The following is a 23124-nucleotide window of genomic DNA, read 5'->3' on the forward strand; positions in this document are numbered from 1 at the left end:
TAATACACCTTTCTACATCACCAACAGACAGAGTAATTTTACTTGATTCACATACTTGCTGCATAGTTTAACTGACAGCATGAAACGCTGAATGACTAAAGATTGTTGCACAGGTGATGACAAAAATGTCAACAATAATGTCAGGTTATCCTAATGAGGTATAAAACCCTAGTGACAAAAAAAAGTGTAAAACATATCTTCCTTTACTTTGCAATTAACTACCATTGAGGTTTAATATGATAAATGATAAATAGGTATAGATGTGCAATATATCTTTCCAATCATGAACTATTTTTTTTCCTCACATAATCCTACAAGATTACTAGTTTATGTGGAGATCATCTATCGAACTCGCACAATAAGTGGCATTAAGATATAAACATACAGGTATACCTGGATCTGATATTCTCTGATAGAACGTTACCCGACACATAAGTGTGACATCGTTCATAAAGTCTCCTAGAACGAAGAGCAAGAGATGATAATCGCATGCAGAAAACAAATGTCTTGTCTTCATTCAGATATAAGGCAACAGAGGACAGAAATCAAAAAATCAAAAATCAAACAGGAAAAGACTCTTTAAAGTCATTCCCTTGCACTATACCTTCCCGTTACACCCGTCCTTCTTCTACGTCAATATCATACATTAAAGCAGACATTAAAGCTCATTGTCAGAGCTACATCATGAAATCGGGGGAAATCCAGTGAAAAATTGACGGAGAGATAGAAACAGAGACACTGCTGGGTGAGGTGACATTGAAGATTCATTCAATTTTACTAAAGAATCAGTGTTATGCTTTTCAAAAGACAGGAAACAACCAATGCACAATTCTTGGTGTGGACATCAATCCCCAGGCATTCTTGTTTGGGGTTTCTATCTGACTACTTCTCTTCTTCTTCTTTTTTTTTTTTTTTTTTGGTTTTGTGTTTTTGCTAACAATCACAACAAAAAGAAGCTCGATGATAAAAAGGAATTAAAATCATTTTTTATTGCCAAACGAATTGCTGCAAATGCCCTGCACACACACTTAAAATAAATAGACACATATATAACTCAGTGCAAGTTATCCTCTACCTGTACTTCACTTTCTTTAAGACTATATGTCAATCAGATCTAGAACAGTGCAAATCAGAATTCTGGGACTGTTATACACACATTTCTGAATTATCCAAAAAAAAAGATAATGGAAGTAAACAAATATTACACATTCTAATCAAACTGTATTGGGCAGATTGTAACTCAGAGAAGTACATCATTTTGTATTTGACTTCAAATTTGAAATTTACTCCCTAGCATTTATCAAGAAACATTATCTTAATTTCTCAATTACAGGGCATTGCGTACACAAACTTTGCTTGGAACTGAACAGATAAGTGCATAGCTTTCATAAATTCTTGATGAGAACCTTGTTCAGTCTCTGTCCATGTGCGACTTAAATTAAAGGGCTATTAGCATATAAAAAATATCTGAGCTTTGTCGTGAAATTAAAGGCACAAGGGATTTTAACGGGCAGGTTGAAAATTACACCAGTGTAGCTGCAAAGGCAGTGAAGCTGAACGATTAATAGCTATGTACAATAAAACACACACACGCACACTGCATCCTACATTATTTTGTCCGCTTGTTTGATAGAACACATTTGGAAAAGCATATTGTAAAATCATTAGGAAAAAACAATAGAGTGAAACTCTCCTAAAAAAAAAAAAAATAAGGAAGAAAACAACACACAATTGCAATATTACACACTTACATACTACAAACAGATTCCTTGACTGGCTATGCTGATATCCCTGTATGAAGATCATGATTTCATAACGTAAAACCGCCATGTGCACATTATCATAGTACTTTGTTAAAGTTATACCCCAGTATACCTGGGTTTTTGTTGTTTATACAGGCTATGATAGCCAAAGAGCCATTGAGTATACAAGAGAAGACTTTTGTCTGCCTTTCACTAACATCTTTCGTTTGCTAAGCATTTTGTACGCTCGGTTGGCATGACAACACTTGTGGTATTAGCGGAGGATGGGGGTGGCTCTAGTAGCCCCACTCTCTGCTATAAGGCAGATACCTGTACCACGTTGGAGCTGCCCGCACTGCCCTGCGGGCTCCCGCGGCTTCCCCTGGGGCTCCCTCTACTGCCCTGGGGACTGGAGCTGGCACTGACTGTGGTGTGGATCGACTCCGTGTCGATGGCCGTGGTCGGGGTGGGTAGTGTCGAAACGATTGCTGTGGTCACGTTCGTCGTGTTGCAGTTCATCTCGGGTAGCACGCTGAGAGTCAGGTCTTCACGCTTGGGTGGGCTGGCGTTGGTTGGCGAAGGCTTTCGATGCGCATGGGTCTCATTGACCCTTACCTCTTTGAGGTTGTTCTCCTCATCCTCGGTGCCTGCCGCCTCATAACGGTGGCCCTGGGCCCATCTTGAGCAGCATCCAGTAGTCTGATTAGTCTTAGCTGTGGAATATTCAGACCAAATCATTTTATCTATTATCATTTTGTTTACAACAAGATAAGCAAGGGTCGTCTCATTATAACTTTTGTTTTTCTTTTAAAATATCAGTAATATTACAAGCGCCTGTCTAATACCAGTCAACCAAGAAGACAAACATGATCATGTGATAGCAGCCCATTTGTTATTTTCTCCCACGGCCAGAACACTCGAGGATGTTCTCTCACCCATGACATTCTTTTGTGTATGCAAATTGCAAAACATACTGAACAATATGTTACTGACATTTTAAGCATTAAAAGAATGCACAGTAAATAATGCTTGAAAATTGCGCAAGAAATAATTAACAAAGCGTGTAAAAATGTGCCTTGATGAAGTGGATTATAGTGATACTGGTTACCAACAGCACTCATGAGGTGCGAAAGCTGTACCATGCAGTGTTGGGGGCTTGGTGGTGATGCTACAAAATGGCTACCGTACTACAGAACATTCAAGCTGAAGGTATCTACCCTAAAATGTACTTTGACAAACCCACATAATGCAACAGATGATGGAATATGTTGTTAGGAATATACAGTATACTCTGCCTTCAAGGTTTTGAAATATCATTGTGGGGATATTACAAGTACCTTAACTTCGTTGAGGGAGTAACAACAGCTAAATACAGCAAAATAGAAGTCTTTGGGTGGAACATTCATGTATGTCCCCCCCCCCCCCCCCCCCCACCTTCACCAGTCAACATCTGTATAATTCATGTAATGCCAGGTAATAATGTCTGGAAGTGAAACATGGCGTTAACTACAAGAGTTTCAGAGGGACTGACTTGTGCCCCCCTGACAATCAACTCAAAGTAATGCTCTAGCATTTTTGCTCTGCTCCATGCTATATAGGACCACTGGTAAAGTTGGAAATTAATGTGATGTCTCATTTCACATCTTTTTACAGAACTGTGTATCCAATCAAAAGAAAAAATATTGTTTGTAATCTACTGTACTACAATTATCATATATCCTAATATCATAAATCTACTAGCAGCAAGAATGCATCATGCAGACATTACATAACATACATGCAAACATAAAACTTGATGATCAGAGCACAGACAATTGTTTGGGTAACTAAGCTTCAGTAATGCTGGTCCATCTGTTCTTCTTTTGTAACAAAAAAAAAGAAACAACAAAAAACCTTAAACCTTATGGATTTGTTCAAATTCTCCTGGTCCACTGGTCAATATCATTCAGAAAATATTAACATTCAGGCAATATATCTCAGAATCATTTCATATAAGAGGCATTAAAGCAAAAACAAACTGACTTTTCCCATTTCTTCCAGTGTTTACAAAGTTGCATTTATACCCTTGTATTTCCTGATATAAGCCCTAATGCAAGTGGTCCTTTTACAGCATTTGGAGAATGGTATTTGTTTACCGGTAGCAGCCTCATTCAGAAAATATTCTCAGAAAAGCAGTGTATAGAAATAGGCTCAGCATGGAATGTGTCTATGCATTTAGCCACAACATCATCGCACATTGTATTCTTGTTTTTTTTGGATATTGACTTCTCCCAAACTTGGCCATGACATGAGAAAGACAAAGTCACTCGGGTGTAACGAAGCGTTGGGCCACATTAGGCGTTTTCACATCAGCCCGATGTTTTGAAATAGCGCACTATTTTCTGACTTGGGAAATTAACGCGATCACGAAATAGTGCGGTATTTGATAATGTGAACACAAATTAGCGCGCTAATTGTATCGGTCTGATCGAGAAAATTTTTCGAGTCCAACTCGGGAAATTTCCGAAATAGCGGGATAATTGGCGAACTAGCGCGCAATTTGATAATGTGAAATCGCCTCAAGAAATTAGCGCGATGCATCCCATCATGCCTAGCATGTTTGACCGCGCTCTACTGGTATACCCGACACTGTTTGCGCATGCTCAGCTGTCGAATTAGCTAAAAAAAATTTCGGGCTGATTCTCTTCGGGCTGATGTGAATAGGAAATGAAATAGCGCGCTAATTTGCGATCGCAAAAAATATCTCGAGCTTGAATTGTTATCGGGCTGATGTGAAAACGCCTATTGACAGCTATTTAAGGAACATCTAGGCCGATCAGGAAAAAAAGCACAGAGGCACATGTGGCAATCAGCATCAAAGGAGCATTCGATGAATCATGCCAGACATTTCATAACGTTTAATTAAAATGAAATAAAAAAGTATTGGTAGCCAGGACAGTTACCTTACAGAGTGGACCCTTCTTTCTCATGAAATGGCATACATGGTCAAAAGAAGAAAATAAAAGGGAGAAGATATTCAAGGAACATTTTCTTCCTCACTGCCAACAGCTAATGGAAATTGGAATAGAATTCCATGTAATGATGCTCTGAAGGGGAAAGGGCTAATAACATCCAGGTCTGGACATTGGCAGATATTGGGAAATCCATCAATAATGGCAAATATCTTTCAGACAGCTCCCATCCCACTCTTTTTTTGGTTAATTTTGACTAAGTAGGTAATCATCTGCTAAAGAAATGCCCCTCCCCCCCCAAAAAAAAACAAAAAAAACAACACAAACACACAACCTGAAAAACATGGGCCCATGATATGGACCTAGAACTGACCTCCTTGCGTAGTTGACATTGCTGAAGGACTTGGACTGATTTGGCCGCTGCCAGACTGCATAGAGCGAGAAAAGGGGATCCCGTTGTAGGTGTACTCAGTCTCCACATATTGGCGATTCTGAAAGATACAAGCAGATTAAAAAAATGAATAAAAAAAACACACATTTCCTCATCTCATAGCTGGTGTCACAAAGTGCAGTCACTACATAGGTTACATAACAGTTCCCCCCCCCCTCTATTTCCATATAACCCATCAGGACTTTTTTTTTACAATTCTTACACCAAAATAATCAATCTTATATTAACAACATGGGACTTACATGAAAGACAATTTCTTACTTTGCCTCATGATACACAGACAATGAAGGGTAAAACTTAAGATGCGTTCAAGCGCCCTCCTAAAGCGAACTGAACTGTACCGTACCCGCACCAGAGGAGCGTTTGAACACTCCCAAAGTGTACCGTACCATACTGAACGGAGCCAAAAGTGGACCACTTTGAGATATGCTCCAAAAGGGTACCAAAAGCATACCAAAAGTTTGCATGTGAAGAATGCACATAACATGCACATACGTCATAATGCAATGAGTTCATTCTCTATCTATCTATCTATCTATCTATCTATCTATCTATCTACAATGTATCTATCTATCTATCTATCCATCCGAACCAGAAATATGTTGTTTGGGAGACTTGAATGGCCAATAGTGGCAAATTCATACAGGAGATATCTTTGATGTCACTCCCCCTCGCATCAACTGCGTGTTGGATCAGGTTTAGACCATCACTCGGACGATACTCGAGGCAAAAGTGAACGCAGGTTTACACTCTCAAAGGATGCATTTTTAATGATCTTGATGACAGCATCTCATGGACCAATAAAATATGATCCTCTCTTTTGTCCTGACCACGTAATGAATGCAACTGCACAAACAGAAAGCGCAAGGTATTGGGGGAGAGAAAAATGAATTAACATCTCTTGTCGTTGGAACGTATTCATCACAGGTCGACAATACATCATCGCTTTGCCATAGATGTTCGGGTGCGTTAATTCCCCTGTAGGATTACAGCGGTTTCATTAGGGGATGAATGAGCAGTCCAGACACGCTCCCATAGTTCCAGCCAGTGAGAAGTCTCACTGGAGTCTCTGTGCTTGGCGATGCACTACGCGGTCATCGTCACCGAACCATGGCCCTGAGTCTATATAGCTGTCAGAGAGGGAACCAGCGGCCGCGCAATTTTTGAAGCTCTGGGAGCAAAGACATTCACCACTATGCTCACAAAAAAAATGTACTGCACTACCCCAAAACAAAATCACACGATTTGTCTGTAATTTGTGGGAATAGGACAGGGCCGGCGGAGCGTTTTCAAAAGTGTAGGGGCCCACTTCTGGGTTTCATGAGCTGACAAGCAAAAAAAAAAAGAAAGAAAGGTCCTCAGCTCATCTCTCCCCTTCCATTTCCAGGTTTTTTTTTTCAGCTGACAGCAAAAAAAACAAAAACAAAAAAAGGTCTTCTGTGGAAAAACATAACCTTACCGCGCTCAAACTTCAAGATCTCTATCAATTTCTATTTAGTCCCACTTATGACTTAAGTACTTCCGGGTTAAAAAGAGTGCGGGGGCCCAAAGTGATGACGCGTTATGTATTCCTTTGTATGATGCACAGAAAGTGTGGGGGCCCGAGCCCCCACAGCCCCCACGGTTCCGCTGGCCATGTAGGAATCTCTACATGTCCTTGGAATTGTTGAAAATGTTCCATCTGGTTTATCTGGATAATGTTAAAACTCTGTTATTCGTTTTAATGGAGCATTCAATCACGTAGATCGCATTTCACACTATTCTCACATCCAAATTTGTTATATGCTGACACTCATGGACGGCAATTCCAAATGGAGTACAGGGGGCATTTCATGAAGTGTTTTGTCAGGTATGTTTTTCACACGAACTGTCATAAGCTATTGAAATCCTTGCATCTGATTGGCTGAGAACAAATTTGTCTGACAAATTTGTCCGATGAAATCCTTCATGAAATGCCCCCCAGGTGTGACTTGTGCACACACAATTTAGATCATTCTGAAAATTAAATGGCAAAAATGATCGAGCTACTATAGAAGATTGTCATCTCTGATTCTGGGGAAATATGGGTAGCTGTTTGTTTCATTTTATTTTGTTGTTGTGTTTGCTCATTTGCACCAGGTTGAGACAAGACTGAGAGTCTGAAGTCAATATCGACAGACGCCATTTGTTTTTTCTCTCTCTAGGGCTCATGACTAAAGCCATCAACAAACCGAAGTCACCTACAGGAGATTGTCGTGTCAGGGCAGATACAATTACTATTTCAACGTAAAGAATGTCTGTCATGACTGAGTGAACGCACAAGATGAAAACTGTCATTGGTGAAAACTCCATGACTTCTGAATGGCAATCTGCAATATTCATGCAAAGTGCCTGTCACAATTTTTTTTTTCTGCCACAGAGCCAACTCTTCTACTCTCCTACTGTTTCCATAAAAGCAACAAATTTGACAGCCAGGCTGCTTCCTAATGGCAAATAGAAGACATTAAATGGAAGAAGAAAAAGAAAAACCTATGATGAGGCTTGTGCTGACAAAATTCCAGCTGATACAGACTAACATACACACAGACAGAGGGGACTGCTAATTTGAGCTGCGATGCATATGGCCCTATCCTCATGCCGGTGGGGTAGCATGAAACACTGCACTGACGCTGATCCGCCCTTTATTCCCATCGTCCCATTACTTGTAAAATGCACCAACCTGTTCAAACAGAACGCAAAGGTGTATCGCCGGCACCTCATCACCTCATATTTATGACGTCTGGCCTGGTGCACCATGGCCGCATGCCAGCGCCCAAGCATCAATCTTCATGTACCCGCCCCCAACCCTCCTCAACCTCCTCCTCCTCCTCTTCCTCCTCCTCTTCCTCCTCCTCCTCCTCTACTCTCACCACACACAATCCCAGGTTATGAGTGTGACGATTTGGCGGCGTCAATTATGCACGGTACCGGGGGCCCACCTAATGTTCAGTCGGGCACACAGATAATTTCGGGAAATGGGTTGCGATCAGCCCGCTGCTCCTGCCGAGATTTTGTTTGGCAAACCCTAGCTGTACTCCTATCAATACTATTGATCGCGTCAGCCTAGAATTCATTCCCCCCATCTCCGCTCTCTGGCCTCCTCTGCCCCACCCCCTCTCATGTTTTCCCTACAGCATGGTTTATCAGTGGGCCATTCTGGACACATCATTTGGTTTGAGAAGATGATTTGCACTCGTTTGCTCTAATGTGGTGTCGGAGGGCTCATGTCACGGCGCAAATAGAGCAAATGAACTGCACCAAGTCACGGGTCCTGTGTTTGCAATGCTATGTCACAATCTAGTCCACAATGTACCAACCTCTGCTAAAATTTTGTGGATATTGCATGTCAATTCTGACTGATCACATGGATGGATTGGAATTTGCAACAGCAATTTACCGAAAACAAAGTTCCATGAGTGCTGTCATTAAATTACTTTCTGTCCGCATGATTCTGAGCATTAATACATTTCTCCAGTTTGGGCATTTGTGCAAAAAGCAGGTCTCCCGATCTGTGACTATTACAGTGACATTGCATTTGACAATATATTACCATGATTGACACTGTTCCAATTACCAGTAAAATCATTTTTCTCTTATGCTGTGTCTGATTTCTTGCTTCCATCTTAAAGATAAAACCAAATGTAGCTCAACAGATTGTACAAGTTGTAAGCTTCAAAGTCTCCAACATATGTTATGACAATATGTTTGATAAGTGTTTCAAATGAAAAATTCCCATATACTGAAAATGCTCAACAAGTAAAAAAAAAAAGACATAAATTGCTTCAACTGGTTCACTGCACATATTCCAAATGCTATGAAAATTGAAAAAGGCAAACTTTTAAATGACAAACCAAACAAAACTAATGCCAGGGACAATGCATCTTCAACAGCATCAGTGTCACATGGTACGTCAAAAGTGTAACTCTTCCATTTTTTTAACAGGTAATAACAAGAATTATCTGTGTTCTACTCAGGCAAATGTTCATGTCTAAGAGCTTTACTTATCTCGCTGTTGCCACAGATGTAAAACAGTCAAATAAAAAACAATGCCTAGAGATGATTTGTCTAGCTTGAGATGATTTGTCTCGTGGTAACCTACCCACTGTACTTTGAGCCTAAGAAGCCGTGGGCAAACACAACAGAACGTGGGGCCCCCATGCGTACTGTGACATGAGGGCAGATGAAGTGTGGCTAAGGAACAAATACAAGGACTTTGTTGTTGATATCCATTTCACTCTCTCAACTGCCATTGTGAAATGCAAATATATTTTGATCCTCTTTCTCCCTCACTTTCTCTCTCCCTGTCTCTCCTCACCACATTCATTTGCATTTCCTACTTGGATTTAAGTTGTTAAAGACGTGGGGCCGACCGCTCACCAAAAGGGGGAAGCGAGTTTAGGCAAGGAGAGAAAGATGCCACAAACCCCTCACAACAAGCTTTCATCGCTGACACAAGTGTGCGCACATCAACAGTTGGCACTAATATACCAGGCTATCAGTCCCACGCTCACTCTGCCTTCATTACCAGATGTGCGGGCGAGGGTTTTGCATAAATCCGAACAAGACACATCTCCCCCCCCCCCCCCCCCCCCCCCCCGCTTTTTATCAGGACATTGAAGATTGAGTGTAGAAGTGCAGTGACTAAGTTCATATCTAATCCTGATGAAAACATAAGCTGCTGTATTTATTCAGGTAAGGTCAATAACTGCATTCTATGTATGCTGTAATGAAACATAACATGTACATATATTTTCAAATTAACTTTCTATGAATATCAAAGGGATATAACACTTGCTGACTGAAGGTTTATAGTTGCTCTACTTAAATGTGATTCATTGCTTTCGGCTGCATCTAAGTCAGCTTTATATCATGCATAGCTTTTTTTCCCCCTTTAACTACAGCCAAGATCAGCAATGTGAGCTTTGCATTGCAGGATGAGGCCACCTCAGTGGTGGCAAGCACTACAGGGAATTCAGTAGATGGGACCAATACCAAGAAGGTGTGCAGCCTGCAGTGTGCATTACAGTGATGGCTCATCTTCAGAGGAAATTCAATATTTGCCATGGATCCACTCATGAGCACTGGAGACATTTGTTGAAGTTCTTAAGGAGAATCTGCCAGTGAGACGAGGAGAAAAAAAAAATGGCTGCCAACAATAATGGCCGACAAGTTTGCGTCTGTTCTGAACGAACACAAACCACTGGCTGGCTCCAGTTATCGGCACGGCCGGGCATGAAATTCAATCATATCTCGAGCTATTTTTGGAATCAAATCAATCGGAGGCATCGACTTAAAGAAATGAGAAAGAATTATACCTGGCAGGTACATCTTGTTTCGCCCCAGTAGAGGATGCATTACATCTGGTGCCAACTATATATAGCAGGTATTATCACAGTGATTTGGGGTTGGACTGGTTAAGAGTTTAGGGGGGGGGGGGAGAGAGAGATGGGCAGGAAAAAGTTTAATCTGTGGGTGACAGGTGGTATTTGTCTTTGCTGGGACATTCATGATGAGCTAAAGCCCTCCTGTGTATATGTTCTCTTCTTATGAGCTCAATTTGTGTGTAGTATGAGTCACACGGCAGCAGTTCTCCATGACATATGCTCAAAAGTGCTATAAGTAAAAACCCAAAACAAAAATCAGCAATGACATGTGTCAAATTTGAGCTTCACATGTTGACACACTATGATACATGACAAAAAAAAAAAACTAGTGCTGTGATTTGTCCCTTAAAACCCTGAATTCTGATGCTCCACTGCAACCATGTGAAACGTACAGTAATTATCCTTCATCACACAGTCAGTGAGGTATAGCTGTGATTTGGGATAGATTTCTCAAAGATTGATTTACAGCCACACTCATGCACACATACACAAAAATCATCTTCCTTGTCTAGCTGTATCAGTTGAAAAACCGAACAGATGTGAAATCTCACAGCTGTGTTTGTAATTACACACTACAGTTTTTCACATAGATGCTCCCAGCAGGGTTGACTGCAACATGATATAGGACATAATTTGCCTGGATCCTCTTCGCCACAGCGAGGGAGGACTCCGTGTCTGTGACAGACATGTTTGTACCTGATAGGATACGAGAACAACCGTGATGTTTTGACATTTGATTCCAGCGGTTAGCAGTTTGGAATACAATAGATTCCTGACAGTTGGGGTGTGCACAGGAACTAGTGGGGATACGTGAAGACACGAGAGCATGCTTGCTTGCCTGTGGGCAGGTGTAAACAGGCACGCAGATAGTACGCAGGTTAGTACACCATGTGCACGCAAGGACACCTCAGAAATAAACGCCCCGCTCCCTCCTACACATATACAATCACTTCAGCGACCTGCCGTCTGCATGATTGGGTGCGAAGTGATGAGACGTTGTGGGGATGAGGCATATTCTATGTTTGTTTAATCTTCACAGCCTCAAGACAGCTCTTTTTTTTTTATGCCAGTGTGTATAAACACGGCGCTGTCACCACACTCGTTTGTCCGTGTCTGCAGCGCTGATTGTCGCGACGCGTGTGTCTTTCCAGAAAGGCGGCATTGCACGCCGACTGACTGAAGACTTGGAAGATGAATCGAGTGAAGGCAGAGGTCACATAAAGAAAGACACAAGGAGAAAGAAGAGAATGGGAAAGAACAGGAAAGAATGATATCAAAAGGAAAAGAAACAGAATGAAGATATGAAACATATACACATAATACCTATACCCATATGAATCATATACATATGTTTATACATGTATAATATATATACACACATATGTGTGTAATATATTTCTACAGTTAGATAGCTTGATAGATAGATATATAGATAGATAGATAGATTTATCTATAGAGATAGAAAAGGGGGAGAAAAAACAAGACAAGAACAGAAGAAAAGAAGAGCAATGCCACACATGATAATTGGAATAATAAACAATTACATATTGTATAGGCATTAATGGCAGAAACTAAGAGAGAGGGAGAGAAAGAATGAGGTAGAATGAGAAGAGGGAGAAAAGATAATGAACAGAATACAGAGGCAGGAAGCATGCAGAAGATATGGAGAGATACAGCGGAATGGCAGAGGGGAAATGAGATGGACAGAAAGACAAGTGGGCAATATAAGGAGAGACAGACACCACATAATGTCACATTTGGACACATGAGTCCCATATCAACGGCTCCCTCATAGCCAAGGATGAGCTCACAAGACGTGACGCCATGTTTGGCCGATGTACGCATTGCCGAGTACACCAGCTCCTTCAAAGCAGTCGCTGACTGTCATTCGGAAATCAAAGCTTACAGTGACTCTTGTACGACTGTCTCGTAAATAGCATACTGCATTCTCTGAAGCAACAGATATACCAAGATGTCCTTATTCCACCAACAATTTATTTTCTATAGGTCATTTGTTGAATAGGATTAACAACTCTATGCAAATAACCTGTAGTCAGTCATTGAGATTTGCACAGAAGCATCCTTTACAAAAGACATATCTCATAAAATGTTTGAGTTCTGGAAAAAAGCGCCCCGGAACTCAAATTGACTCAAACAATATTTTGCAGTAAACAAGAAAAAACCCAGAGCAACTCCACATTTATTTTTGCAATTCATTCTTTTGGGAGATGATTGACAAAACAACTGAGATCTTGTAATTTCTTTTGTGCTCAGAAGCATGGACACAAAGCTATATTTAACAAGAGGAGAATACATACAAGAGTTAAGAACCCATATAATTCAACATTAATCAAGTTTGAATGTGACATGTCACATAAGGGTGAACGTGTGTCCTTGTGACTGTTGTCAACACTTTTTTTTTTCTGGGTTGCAATGTACATAGTTTATGCTTCATGCTTGACAAACAACTATTAAAAGGGACTGACGTCTCAAATAGATTGTTATTGAATGTATGGTGGGGGGTGTGGAGAGAAAATAAAAAGAGATACAGATTGTGCATTCTACCTTGATATTGTTGGCATGTTGCCTCAATGCATGCAAACATTTTTTTTTTTTTAATCAACTGGATGATATTCTTCCCAAATACACGGTGATATCTCCTGCTGCTTGCAAGGATGGGCCATGATGGGTCATGTGATCCTAAAGAGCCTGCGGGATGTCGGCCAAGCCATGGACTGACTCCTTCAGAGTCTCATCAATGCATATCTACACCTGGCTGCGATGACTATGTGTATCTATACGACTGAGAAGCAGAGGGTCGTTAATTCCACAGACCCGATAGCAGCCTTTACCCCTTTCTGCCTCTCGGCTCGATGATATACAGGAGGTTGGCATAGTTTAACCTTTTCATGTGCCACTGACATGTGTTCTGCCAGTTAAGGGGATTAACAGTCACTAATTGCTCCTACATTGTCTGGGAGACCATGGGCTCATTACCCTTTGACGTCAGAATCTCTCCCTCTCTTTCTCTCTCCATCTATCTCTCTTGTATATATATATCTCTCTCCATCTATCTCTCTCTATATCTTTCTCCATCTATCCCTCTCTATCTATCACTCTCTCCATTTATCTCTCTCTATATATATCTCTCTCCATCTATCTCTCTCTCTATCTATCACTCTCTCCATCTATCTCTCTCTCTCTATATCTCTCTCCATACATCTCTATCTCTATCTCTCTCTCTCTCATTTGTTCATAAAGAGTGCAAAAAAGCTGGAGGCAAAGGGAGAGATACTCATATGCATACAGCAAACATATATACAGTATATAATTGTAATGTACACACAAGGGCTAGGATGAGGCGGAAAGAAGTGGAGACTTAGACAGAAAGATGGAGATATAGACAGACAGAGAGAGAAGGATAGAGAGACAGACAGATAGACAGACAGAAGGAAATAGAGACCGACACACAGACAGACAGAGGGAGAGAGAGAAATAAAGATGAGGAGTGTTGGCCTGAAGAATGAAAGAATAACAGAAGAGAAGAGATGTAGAATATGAGAAAGAAGTGGAAGAAATAGAATTATCCATCTCCTAATCACTGCCTCCTAAATGTCATAAACATTTCCCACATACTAGTATTCTTGCTCCGAGTGATGGCAAAGTCAAAAGGAAATATATGAATATGTTTGTGTGTGGGCGCATGTGTGTGTTTACATACGTTGTGTATTATGCATGCACGGTGGGGGGGGGGGGATGGGGGAGGAAGATACATAATATGTACACTGGCAGGTTGAACCACGGACTACCAGTCTATGGCCTTGGCAAGCTACAGAGTCCAGCGGGTAAATATTTATATTCATACCAGACCAATTATGATAATGCTCATGATTTGTCACTATAACACCACACACATACGCACACACTATCTCTCATGGAGTGTCCAGTGTTTGAATGGATGCAATGAAATATCCTCTTTCCATTCCAAGGAAACCTTTGTTGACAAAAATCACAAACAAGCAAGCAGATTATGTTTCCCTGCATTAACATGTGATAAAATTTCATGGTAACCAATACCTCCAGTGCAAACACCTGTGATACAAACGCTAACATTTGTTTTTAATCTTATTGATTTTCTGAACCAGACACATGATACGTTGAGCTGTTTCTACAAGTCTGTCACTACAGGTGGATCTGGAAAATGAAAAGTTTGCAGATTACACATCTTTAAGGGCTTTCCAAAGATATATAGAAATCCTTCATCAAACCACATATTCAATGGCAAATCTGACTTGCCAAATAACAGTCATCTTAGAAAAAAAGAAGAAATAAAGCTAACTCAGTTCTGCACCTTTAAGAGGTATATTTGATCAACATGCAATGATTCCCAGGTAGAAATTGATCCCTACAGGAATGCATGACTGATGGGTTTTGATGCCCACGCACTGAGTTAATCCATACAATCCCTACAAAGCAGGGTGAGATATACGCACATCCCACATAGACAGGCAAGCATCGCACAAGAGCGACTTGAACTTTCCAGGGGTCACCTGGAAGTGGCGGCATGGGAGTGCAAGTGCCACTGGTATAAGGAAAGCTAGCATGGACTCCACTTATTATGACTTGTCTTGTTCCAGCAATGCATTATCTTTTGTTCTATTTTTCACTCTGAACAGGTATAGCTATGTACTATCCTCAGAGGTGTTTTCAGTCTCTTTGGAGACATTTTTGCCCGCAAAGGCAGTACAAGAAACAGTCCTGCGATACGTTAAAGTGTCTTCATAGTTATCATAAAACTGGCAGGGTTATTAACCCAGTCAACTTTCAATGCATACCATTGTAAAAAGGATTATTTAACAGCCATAATGCTTGTCCAATATAGCAACAAGTATTGAAAAGTTCATTTGGTAGAAACAGGTTAATTTTATAACTCACTAGGCCCTGAGATTACAAGGAAAATAATCTATCAACTAAACAGGGTATGTTTTAGCGCGCATCGCATTTTGTGCGGTGCACTTTATGAACAAGGGGCTGACTATACAGCTGGGATACAAGAGGAAGGAAATTCACTCTCATTTCTCAGGAAAAAAAAAATCTATTCATTTTTTCCTCTCTTCTACATCCAAAATAAATATATGACAGGAGGACATGTATCTTGGCACTGGATTTGCAACTCTGACAAAACTGAGGTGGTCTCAAGAATCAAATACTCATCTAACACTGCAGAGTAAAAAAGAATTATGAGGGCTTAATGCCATGAGCATGAGCAGAAACAAAAATAAAGCAGTTCAGAGTGTCATCAGTCAGAGATGGCAAGGATTTTCACAGCTTGGGACAGAGACCTGAACCCTGAAGAATGATGATTTGAGTACCTTCCTGCTTTGTGCCTCAATTTATTTCCTTATATAGGTATAATCAATGTAACCGGAAATGCAGGACAACTTTGCCCCACCAACATTTCCTTGCATGAGCTGTGGTTATCATTGAGACTTCCCCCCTTTCCTTATGTAGGCAAGATAGAAATGTGTTAAAGTGACCACAGCAACAAAACAGACCAGTACATTACAAATGAGGCAGCCATGATCTTTATATAGCTTCTAGTGTGTGTGTGTGTATCACAATATACATACACGAATACACACACAAATGCACAAATATAACATAAATGCCATTATGCTCCATTCAAATTCAAAGATCTACAGCCTGCTCTATGCACTAACCAATTCTTAAGAGCAGGACTGTATTAAGAAAAGCATTGCTTTGTGGTAAGAAACTGAAGCAAGAATATCAAAGAGTGCCACAATATCAGTCCCATTTGTAGCCATACATAGGAGGGAAAGCTAATGAAAGCCAAGACAGACTTTGAATCTCTCTCTATATCCTTCTAAATCAAATCTTCATTCCAACTACCCTAATGAGCCAAATCAACTAGTGTCCAGTAACAGGAGAAGCCCATTTGATATTGCCAAAAAATGAGGATCAATTGCATGTTGAATAAGAATGAGTGCTAATGAGGGGCAAGGGAAAAGATCAAGGGATCAAGAAAATAAGGGGGGGATGGAGAAGCTTGTCGGGGTGGGGCGAGGGTAAGGAGGGAAAATATGTGATGTCTCCCTCACTCACTCAAGCTTAAAAAGTGAAATACTACTTGATCCCCTGAATGGCCATGAAACATTCAGTGAGCTGATTTCATTATGCCGATGAGAGGTTGCTGGGGTGGGGTGGGGTGGGGGTGTGAGGGCACACACACACACTGACTCCAGCACTACCGCTTGAGCCAGCATGCATGAATGCATAATGCCGAAACTGTTGTCGAGCCATCTTCAATTCATACCCGCGCGACAGCTCGCCTTCTCAACTCCTGCAATAATTTCACACCCGGAGACAAATGGCGTCACTGGACCTGGGGGTTTGAAGGAGCTCATGCTGGGGGGGGGGGGGGGTTGGAGGAAGAACAAAACAGGGTAAGGCTATCTCTGCAGACCGATGCAGACTCTGGATGGCATCCCGAGGTGTGAAAGGGGTCATGCGTTTAAATGAGGTCATACACATCCTGAAGGTCTAGCCAGTTAAAGGGAAACACTTGGCGTCCTGACTCCGCACACTCTGTGCCCTGCGCCGCCAACCCAGCATCGCAGCATTCTTAATTAATCCCAAGCTACTCCTGTGGGACCCCCCCTGATGGGATTTCCATTTCATATTAATTGATTTACGTCATATTTCCATTACGAGAATATTATGGTGCCATATACCCACTGATCACGGAACCACTTACATGCACCTATACAGTGAAGATGAGCTATTCGTATCTAATCCCCTTGATGTTTCACTAACACTGTAAAGCGGGTAGGTCTCAACAAATGGTGCTGAATGGAACAAGAGGCACTATGGGAAGACACAAGAACCTGGATTTTGTTGTCCTACTATTTCCTATGTTGATGTCACAGGTAGGGGCAAACAAACATATGGACATTCCACCAAACGAACTCCATTGTACTATAATTGCACAGTACTGCTGAAATTATTTACAAGTAACTACATTGTACCATATTCATTAATTGTTGACAAGCAAAAAAAAAAGCTACAAGTCTTGATAGCAAATTGATAGGAAAAGTGTTGTGTGTACATGAAATATGATTACAGCAAAAAGAGGGCATAACAGTGAGAGAGAGAGATGAGAGAAGGAAATCAATGATGATGAGGACACATATAAGATTGGTATCAGAAAGATGCACCTTTCCACATTTGACTTGAAAAATATGTACTATTGAAATATATGAATATATGCCATATTGAATATATGCCATGAAAGATATGTATTATTTCACATGATTATATATTTGTAATGTGAACTCTTGTCAACATTTTCATGACCTGTGAATAATATGTTTGATATTATTATATTTATTTTCTTTTATATACAAGTGGAGAAAGAAAACTTACTGATACTGAAAAACTTGCACAAAGAAATGTTTTTTTTTTTTTGAAAGTGAAATTATGTGATGTGTCATTACCATCATCTGACATTTTCTCCAAAAGCTAGATAATATGAAATCTGTCTCAACTATTTTGCAGCAAAAGCAGAAGTAAAGCATTGGAATTCCACCTTATACATAGTTGACCAAAACTTTCCTTCTATATGAGTAGGTTAACATCTACTGTAGATGTCTGTCACAGATACCATCCTATAACGCACTGGCAAAGTCTAAGGTCTGTAAGTCCTATTCCAAGAGCAAAATAAGTCAACTTGGTTGAATCTAGTCAACTTTAACTGATACATGGCACAGTGTCAAGTACAATGTTTTTAATCCATTATCATACACTCCTGTGGAGAAATTATATTTCCATGCAATCATTATTATGAAAGCTGTTCACAAATTCTAAGCCTGTAGACCTATAAATTAAACCTTTAGACATCAAGGACACACATTCATACCTCATGCTGCTCCGTATGCAAGTATATTACACACACTTCTTTGCATATAAGCTCATCATTATTTTCTTTGCAAATGTTTCTCCAGTCAAATCATTTTCTGTCTTGTTCTGTGGTATAGTGGATATGACTATGGACTCCAGGGGCCCGTTGCATAAAAGTTACAATTAGGGTAACTTTGCCATCCAGTGGTAACTACCATGGCAGCAATACTCAACAGCCAATCAAAATCAAGAATTCCATGGAAGTTACCATTGGATGGCAAAGTTACCATAATTGTAACTTTTATGCAATGGGCCCCAGTACAGGATATCATGGGTTCAAACACTGCTCAGGACACACATTGTGACAAATATTTTACACTCAGTACATCCTCTACGGCACAGGTAAAAAAAACAACAACGACAACAAAGCCCACAAGAATCTTGAGTTACTAATGTATACACCATATATTTCTTGAGGTTTTTGTTTTTGCACATTTTGTGAGACAGGTGCTATTTTGGAATTTAACAGGCAAAATCATTAACTCTGATCATGACACGAATGCAGCATGCACACAGACATTTCTTGGGTCATTACTGTACTCAATAATTGTGAATTCAACCACTTGCAAAATTGTTGTGAAGTATAATTATGCTAAATATATAGCATATATACAGTAAAAATAGTAGGGCCTATATTACTGGTAGAACGGCACTAACACTAAAGAGGCTACTCTGAGTAAATACACCATGTAGCTACTGATCAACATCACAACGCAAAACATCACGACTACAAAGAAAACTCTAGGGTCTCAGTGCGTTTGTGTATGTGTGTATGTGTGTGTGTGTGGGGGGGGGGGGGGGGGGGTGTCATCCAGCATAATGATGAGGAGAGAAAAAAAAATGCAGGTGAGGTGGGTAGTGATTTCAGTGTCATCAAGAAGAAAGCGTACTGGAGGGAATGGAGGTCGGGAAGGAAATAGAAAACGGAGGTGAAAGGAAGTGCCTAGAGTGGGAATGAGAGTGATAGATCACCACAAGACAAGAGCTTGAGTGGAACACATACTATACTCCAGAGAAAAAGTAAGAGATAGAGACAAAAAAAAAGAGAGGGAGAGATCCAAGAGGGAGAGAAAAAAGAGAGAATTTATAAAGAGATACAGAGAGAAAAAAAGAGTAGGAGAAAATTAGAGAAACTGAAACATATATGAGAGGGAGAGAAAACACGAGGTAAAATGAAGATTAAGAACGTGCTCCAAACATCTACACCATGGATTCTATGAAAAGTATAGTGTTGAAATACATCAGGCACCCAAAATTATGATCTGTCATCATTTTTCTTTTTCAGATTTTTTCTCTCGCATGGCATATGTTATCAATGTCTCTTCATAGAAGATTGTGATATTTAAGGGACACAGGGTCTGTATTTCAAGGAGCTTGAACAGGTGTTTGTGATTGTTAAGAGTTTACCTGTAAGTAGTTGCAATGATGGAGTACACTTAGCATCCATTATATTTATGTTAAAGATACAATTTTACAGCAGGTGTTAGAGATATTGGGCTGAAAAAGTGTATATGATATTGTCAGCTGACGATATCTGTGTGGTTCCTACAAAAGGAGATATCAGAATTTTCTAGTTTTTTTTTTCATCTCTGTACTTATGTAATCCTGTTATGCATGTACATTGTATCCATACATGTGCATATATGTGTATTCACTTTTATGTGTATGTGTGTGTGTGTTTATTACATAATTTTAGACCACGATATAGAGATTGTGTGTGTGTGTGTGTGTGTGTGTGTGTGTGTGTGTGTGTGTGTGTGTGTGTGTGTGTGTGATAGTGACAAAGGCATAAATGGTACTGTCTACACCATCCATATATTCATGATTGATTATGGAATGTAAACATGGAAAAATATACAAATGAGATGTAAAGAAAAAAATAGCAGTTAGGAGAGAAAAGTTGCAAATATGAAAGGTATTACAAGAAAAAAAAATGGGTCAGGTATGAGAAATATTGCAGCTTACAGAATCTGAAATGATGGCAAGCAGAGATTCTATTTCAACCCATTGAAAACTAGTCCCGAGTATACTTGGGCAGGTGTCTATGGGAAATGCATGTTATAGCAAAATCAACTCATCCTCAATGGGTTAAGTATATGCACCAAAGCATGACGACACAGCCAGGAAATCTTAAAACAACAAAGTATCATGAATGACGAATGAGACAATCTTTTCTCCAAGGTCCCATGCCTGCTGCAAAAGTAACCCCAGAAAGAGAAAATATATCGGTGACATTATCATTTCTATTCCCTAGCATTACGTGTAATTCATATGATTTACAGACACACATTCAGTAGACTGATTCACAAATATATGTTATTCAAATTTTATGAGTGCCCTGCAAAAGAAAGACGGGTTGCTTCCTGACAATGAGAAAAAAAGAAAGAAAGAAAACTTTGCCCAAGGCTTGCTCAGCATGGCAGTAACTGATGATGGCAAAGGGGATTTGGAATATTGAATGGGCTTATGTTGCAAAATGTGAATTGTAAAGCTTGTCACAGGGTGTACAGGAAATAGGGTTCCTTAAAATACACTGATGGCTGAGATATGATTGTATGTGGCATAGGGCTGGGATGGTTTGTAAGATACTGCTTTATATACAACACACATATACACACAAACACCATCATATCTATTTCGCTCCCTCACTTTCTCTTTCTCTCTCTCTCTCTACATATTCATATAAATATACATATGCATACATATAATCATTTATGTACAATTTATATATAGATAGATATATGAATATATATAATATATACACACACTACACACACAAAAAAAAATATGTATTTATATCTATGTACAATATATCCTTATGTAAATCTATCATATAAGGCATAATGAAATCATCATTCAGTTGGCGTCAGATTGTGACATTGCCTTTGCATTAACCCTCCTCATTTGCTGACATCCATGGTCTAATGAGGCCTCATAAAACTGCTCTCTATGAATGAAAGTAGACCTCAGTAAATATGTGGCCATGACATTTAAATGCATAAACGTCAGGAATGCCATAAACATTATGTAAGTTACACATACATCACAGGCATCCTTCATCTGCTTTGGCCAACTTTAATGTATATTGTCCTGCCACTCAGGGCTTCAATGTGGAAACTTCCATGATGTAAAGCAAAATACACTTGAAAAAATATACACAGTGGGCAGAATATTTTCATAAGAAGATAAACTGGCATATGATATCAATTCTTGATGAACGTTTGCTAAATCAATTGCATTTTGGTCTTTATGCACTCTCTTATGTGTATACATAAGTTGCATCCTATCCTATTTTTTTAATGGGAAATACAGTTATGCTGCACACAGGTGGTCTTGTACACTCTAATTGCATGCTTTGTGACTTTCTCTACAGTGCGTTTAGATTGCCCAAGCTTTCCCTGGATACATTTACCTGTGATAAATCTAAGGTGACAGAGATACACAGATCCAGATGAAAGAATAGACACGATTTTTCATTTCAAACTTGTGAATGCCGGAAACTCTCGCCTCAGTCCGAATCTAACATCTGCTATCATCATCTACAGTGTGAATGAGACCCGGCGTGAGATTTTCCCAAAAATATGGGACTCACGTGAAATGTGGACAGGTGGCTGGGAACATTGGTGCCAACCTTCTCATAATTCTCAGCACCTCCTTTGTATGCCATGGGAAGGGCATTTTAATGGTGATGGGCCCAAGTGGGTTAAGGTCCATGATTACATATAAAGAGATATGCAGGGAAAGGTTTTCTTCCTACATGTCTTTCTTTTCCCTAGTCAGGTCACTTTACCATCAATCCATTCATCTCCCGCGTCTCACCGTGCCTGGTATAGACTCTTGAGATAATGACAGGAAATGTGCGACCCCAGCATGGCAAATTCAACAAATAAGCTATGTAAATTTTCCAGAGCGAGGGCAGGGGAACGCACAACACATGCTCGCGTGTGGAGTCTACGAGGAATAATGACCATCACACTGTTGCCGTTGGCGAGCGCTTTGACAGCGAAGAGGGCATCATGTTGGAAAGATGCGGAGGAAAGAGAGGGGAGGGCCGAGAGAGAGAAAGACAGACACCGTGAGACCAGGAGAAGTGGTGGTTCCATACTGCACCTCACACTTCCCTGCATCGGCCCAGATTGTCGAGTAATTTGTGGCAAATTTTGTGCGGATCTGGGTCGTTTCGATTCAGCACTTACGGTCATCACACACTCCCCACGCCAGTGCCCAGAGCTGGGTGCCCCGAGACGAGCAGGTCCCCCACCAAATGGATGAACATAAGGAGAGACGCTGCTTGAAATCCACCTGATGTTCCCTGCCCGCTGTGGCAGCCTAATTTGTTTAGAAATGGAAATCACTCTTTCCTGATTGTTTTGTCATTGTGACTAAGTGGAATCAGTGCTTGTAGAAAAATGAAATCCTCTTTTATCAACTTGTATTAAGGGGAATGGTGGGGAAAGTAAAGAGAGCAGTTTGTGAAGTTAATGTGTGAGCAGAGCAGAGTGAATGGTATCAAAGTTTACTCAATTCTCTTTATCATGCGAACCGAAGAAATCACTTATCATGAGAGAAATGGAAGGCTTGCACTTGAGTACACTGAGCTA

General features: G+C 40.3%; 1 protein-coding gene across 1 annotated transcript in view; it reads right to left on the bottom strand.

The window, feature by feature from the left end:
- Nucleotides 1-746: 746 nt before the first annotated feature.
- The window catches only part of LOC139745217 (potassium voltage-gated channel protein Shal-like), a 126647-nt gene continuing 104269 nt past the window's right edge, over nt 747-23124 (bottom strand). Inside the window, exons 5-6 of the mRNA XM_071655621.1 lie at nt 5067-5184; nt 747-2455 (exon numbers count right to left, since the gene is read on the bottom strand). Coding sequence (XP_071511722.1) covers nt 2058-2455; nt 5067-5184 — 516 coding nt within the window. The 3' untranslated portion in view covers nt 747-2057. The remainder of the gene's footprint in view (nt 2456-5066; nt 5185-23124) is intronic.

The sequence above is a fragment of the Diadema antillarum genome, unplaced genomic scaffold (genome assembly GCF_040938485.1).
Source record: "Diadema antillarum isolate AM-2024a unplaced genomic scaffold, OU_Dant_1.0 seq00001241_RagTag, whole genome shotgun sequence".
Taxonomy (NCBI): domain Eukaryota; kingdom Metazoa; phylum Echinodermata; class Echinoidea; order Diadematoida; family Diadematidae; genus Diadema; species Diadema antillarum.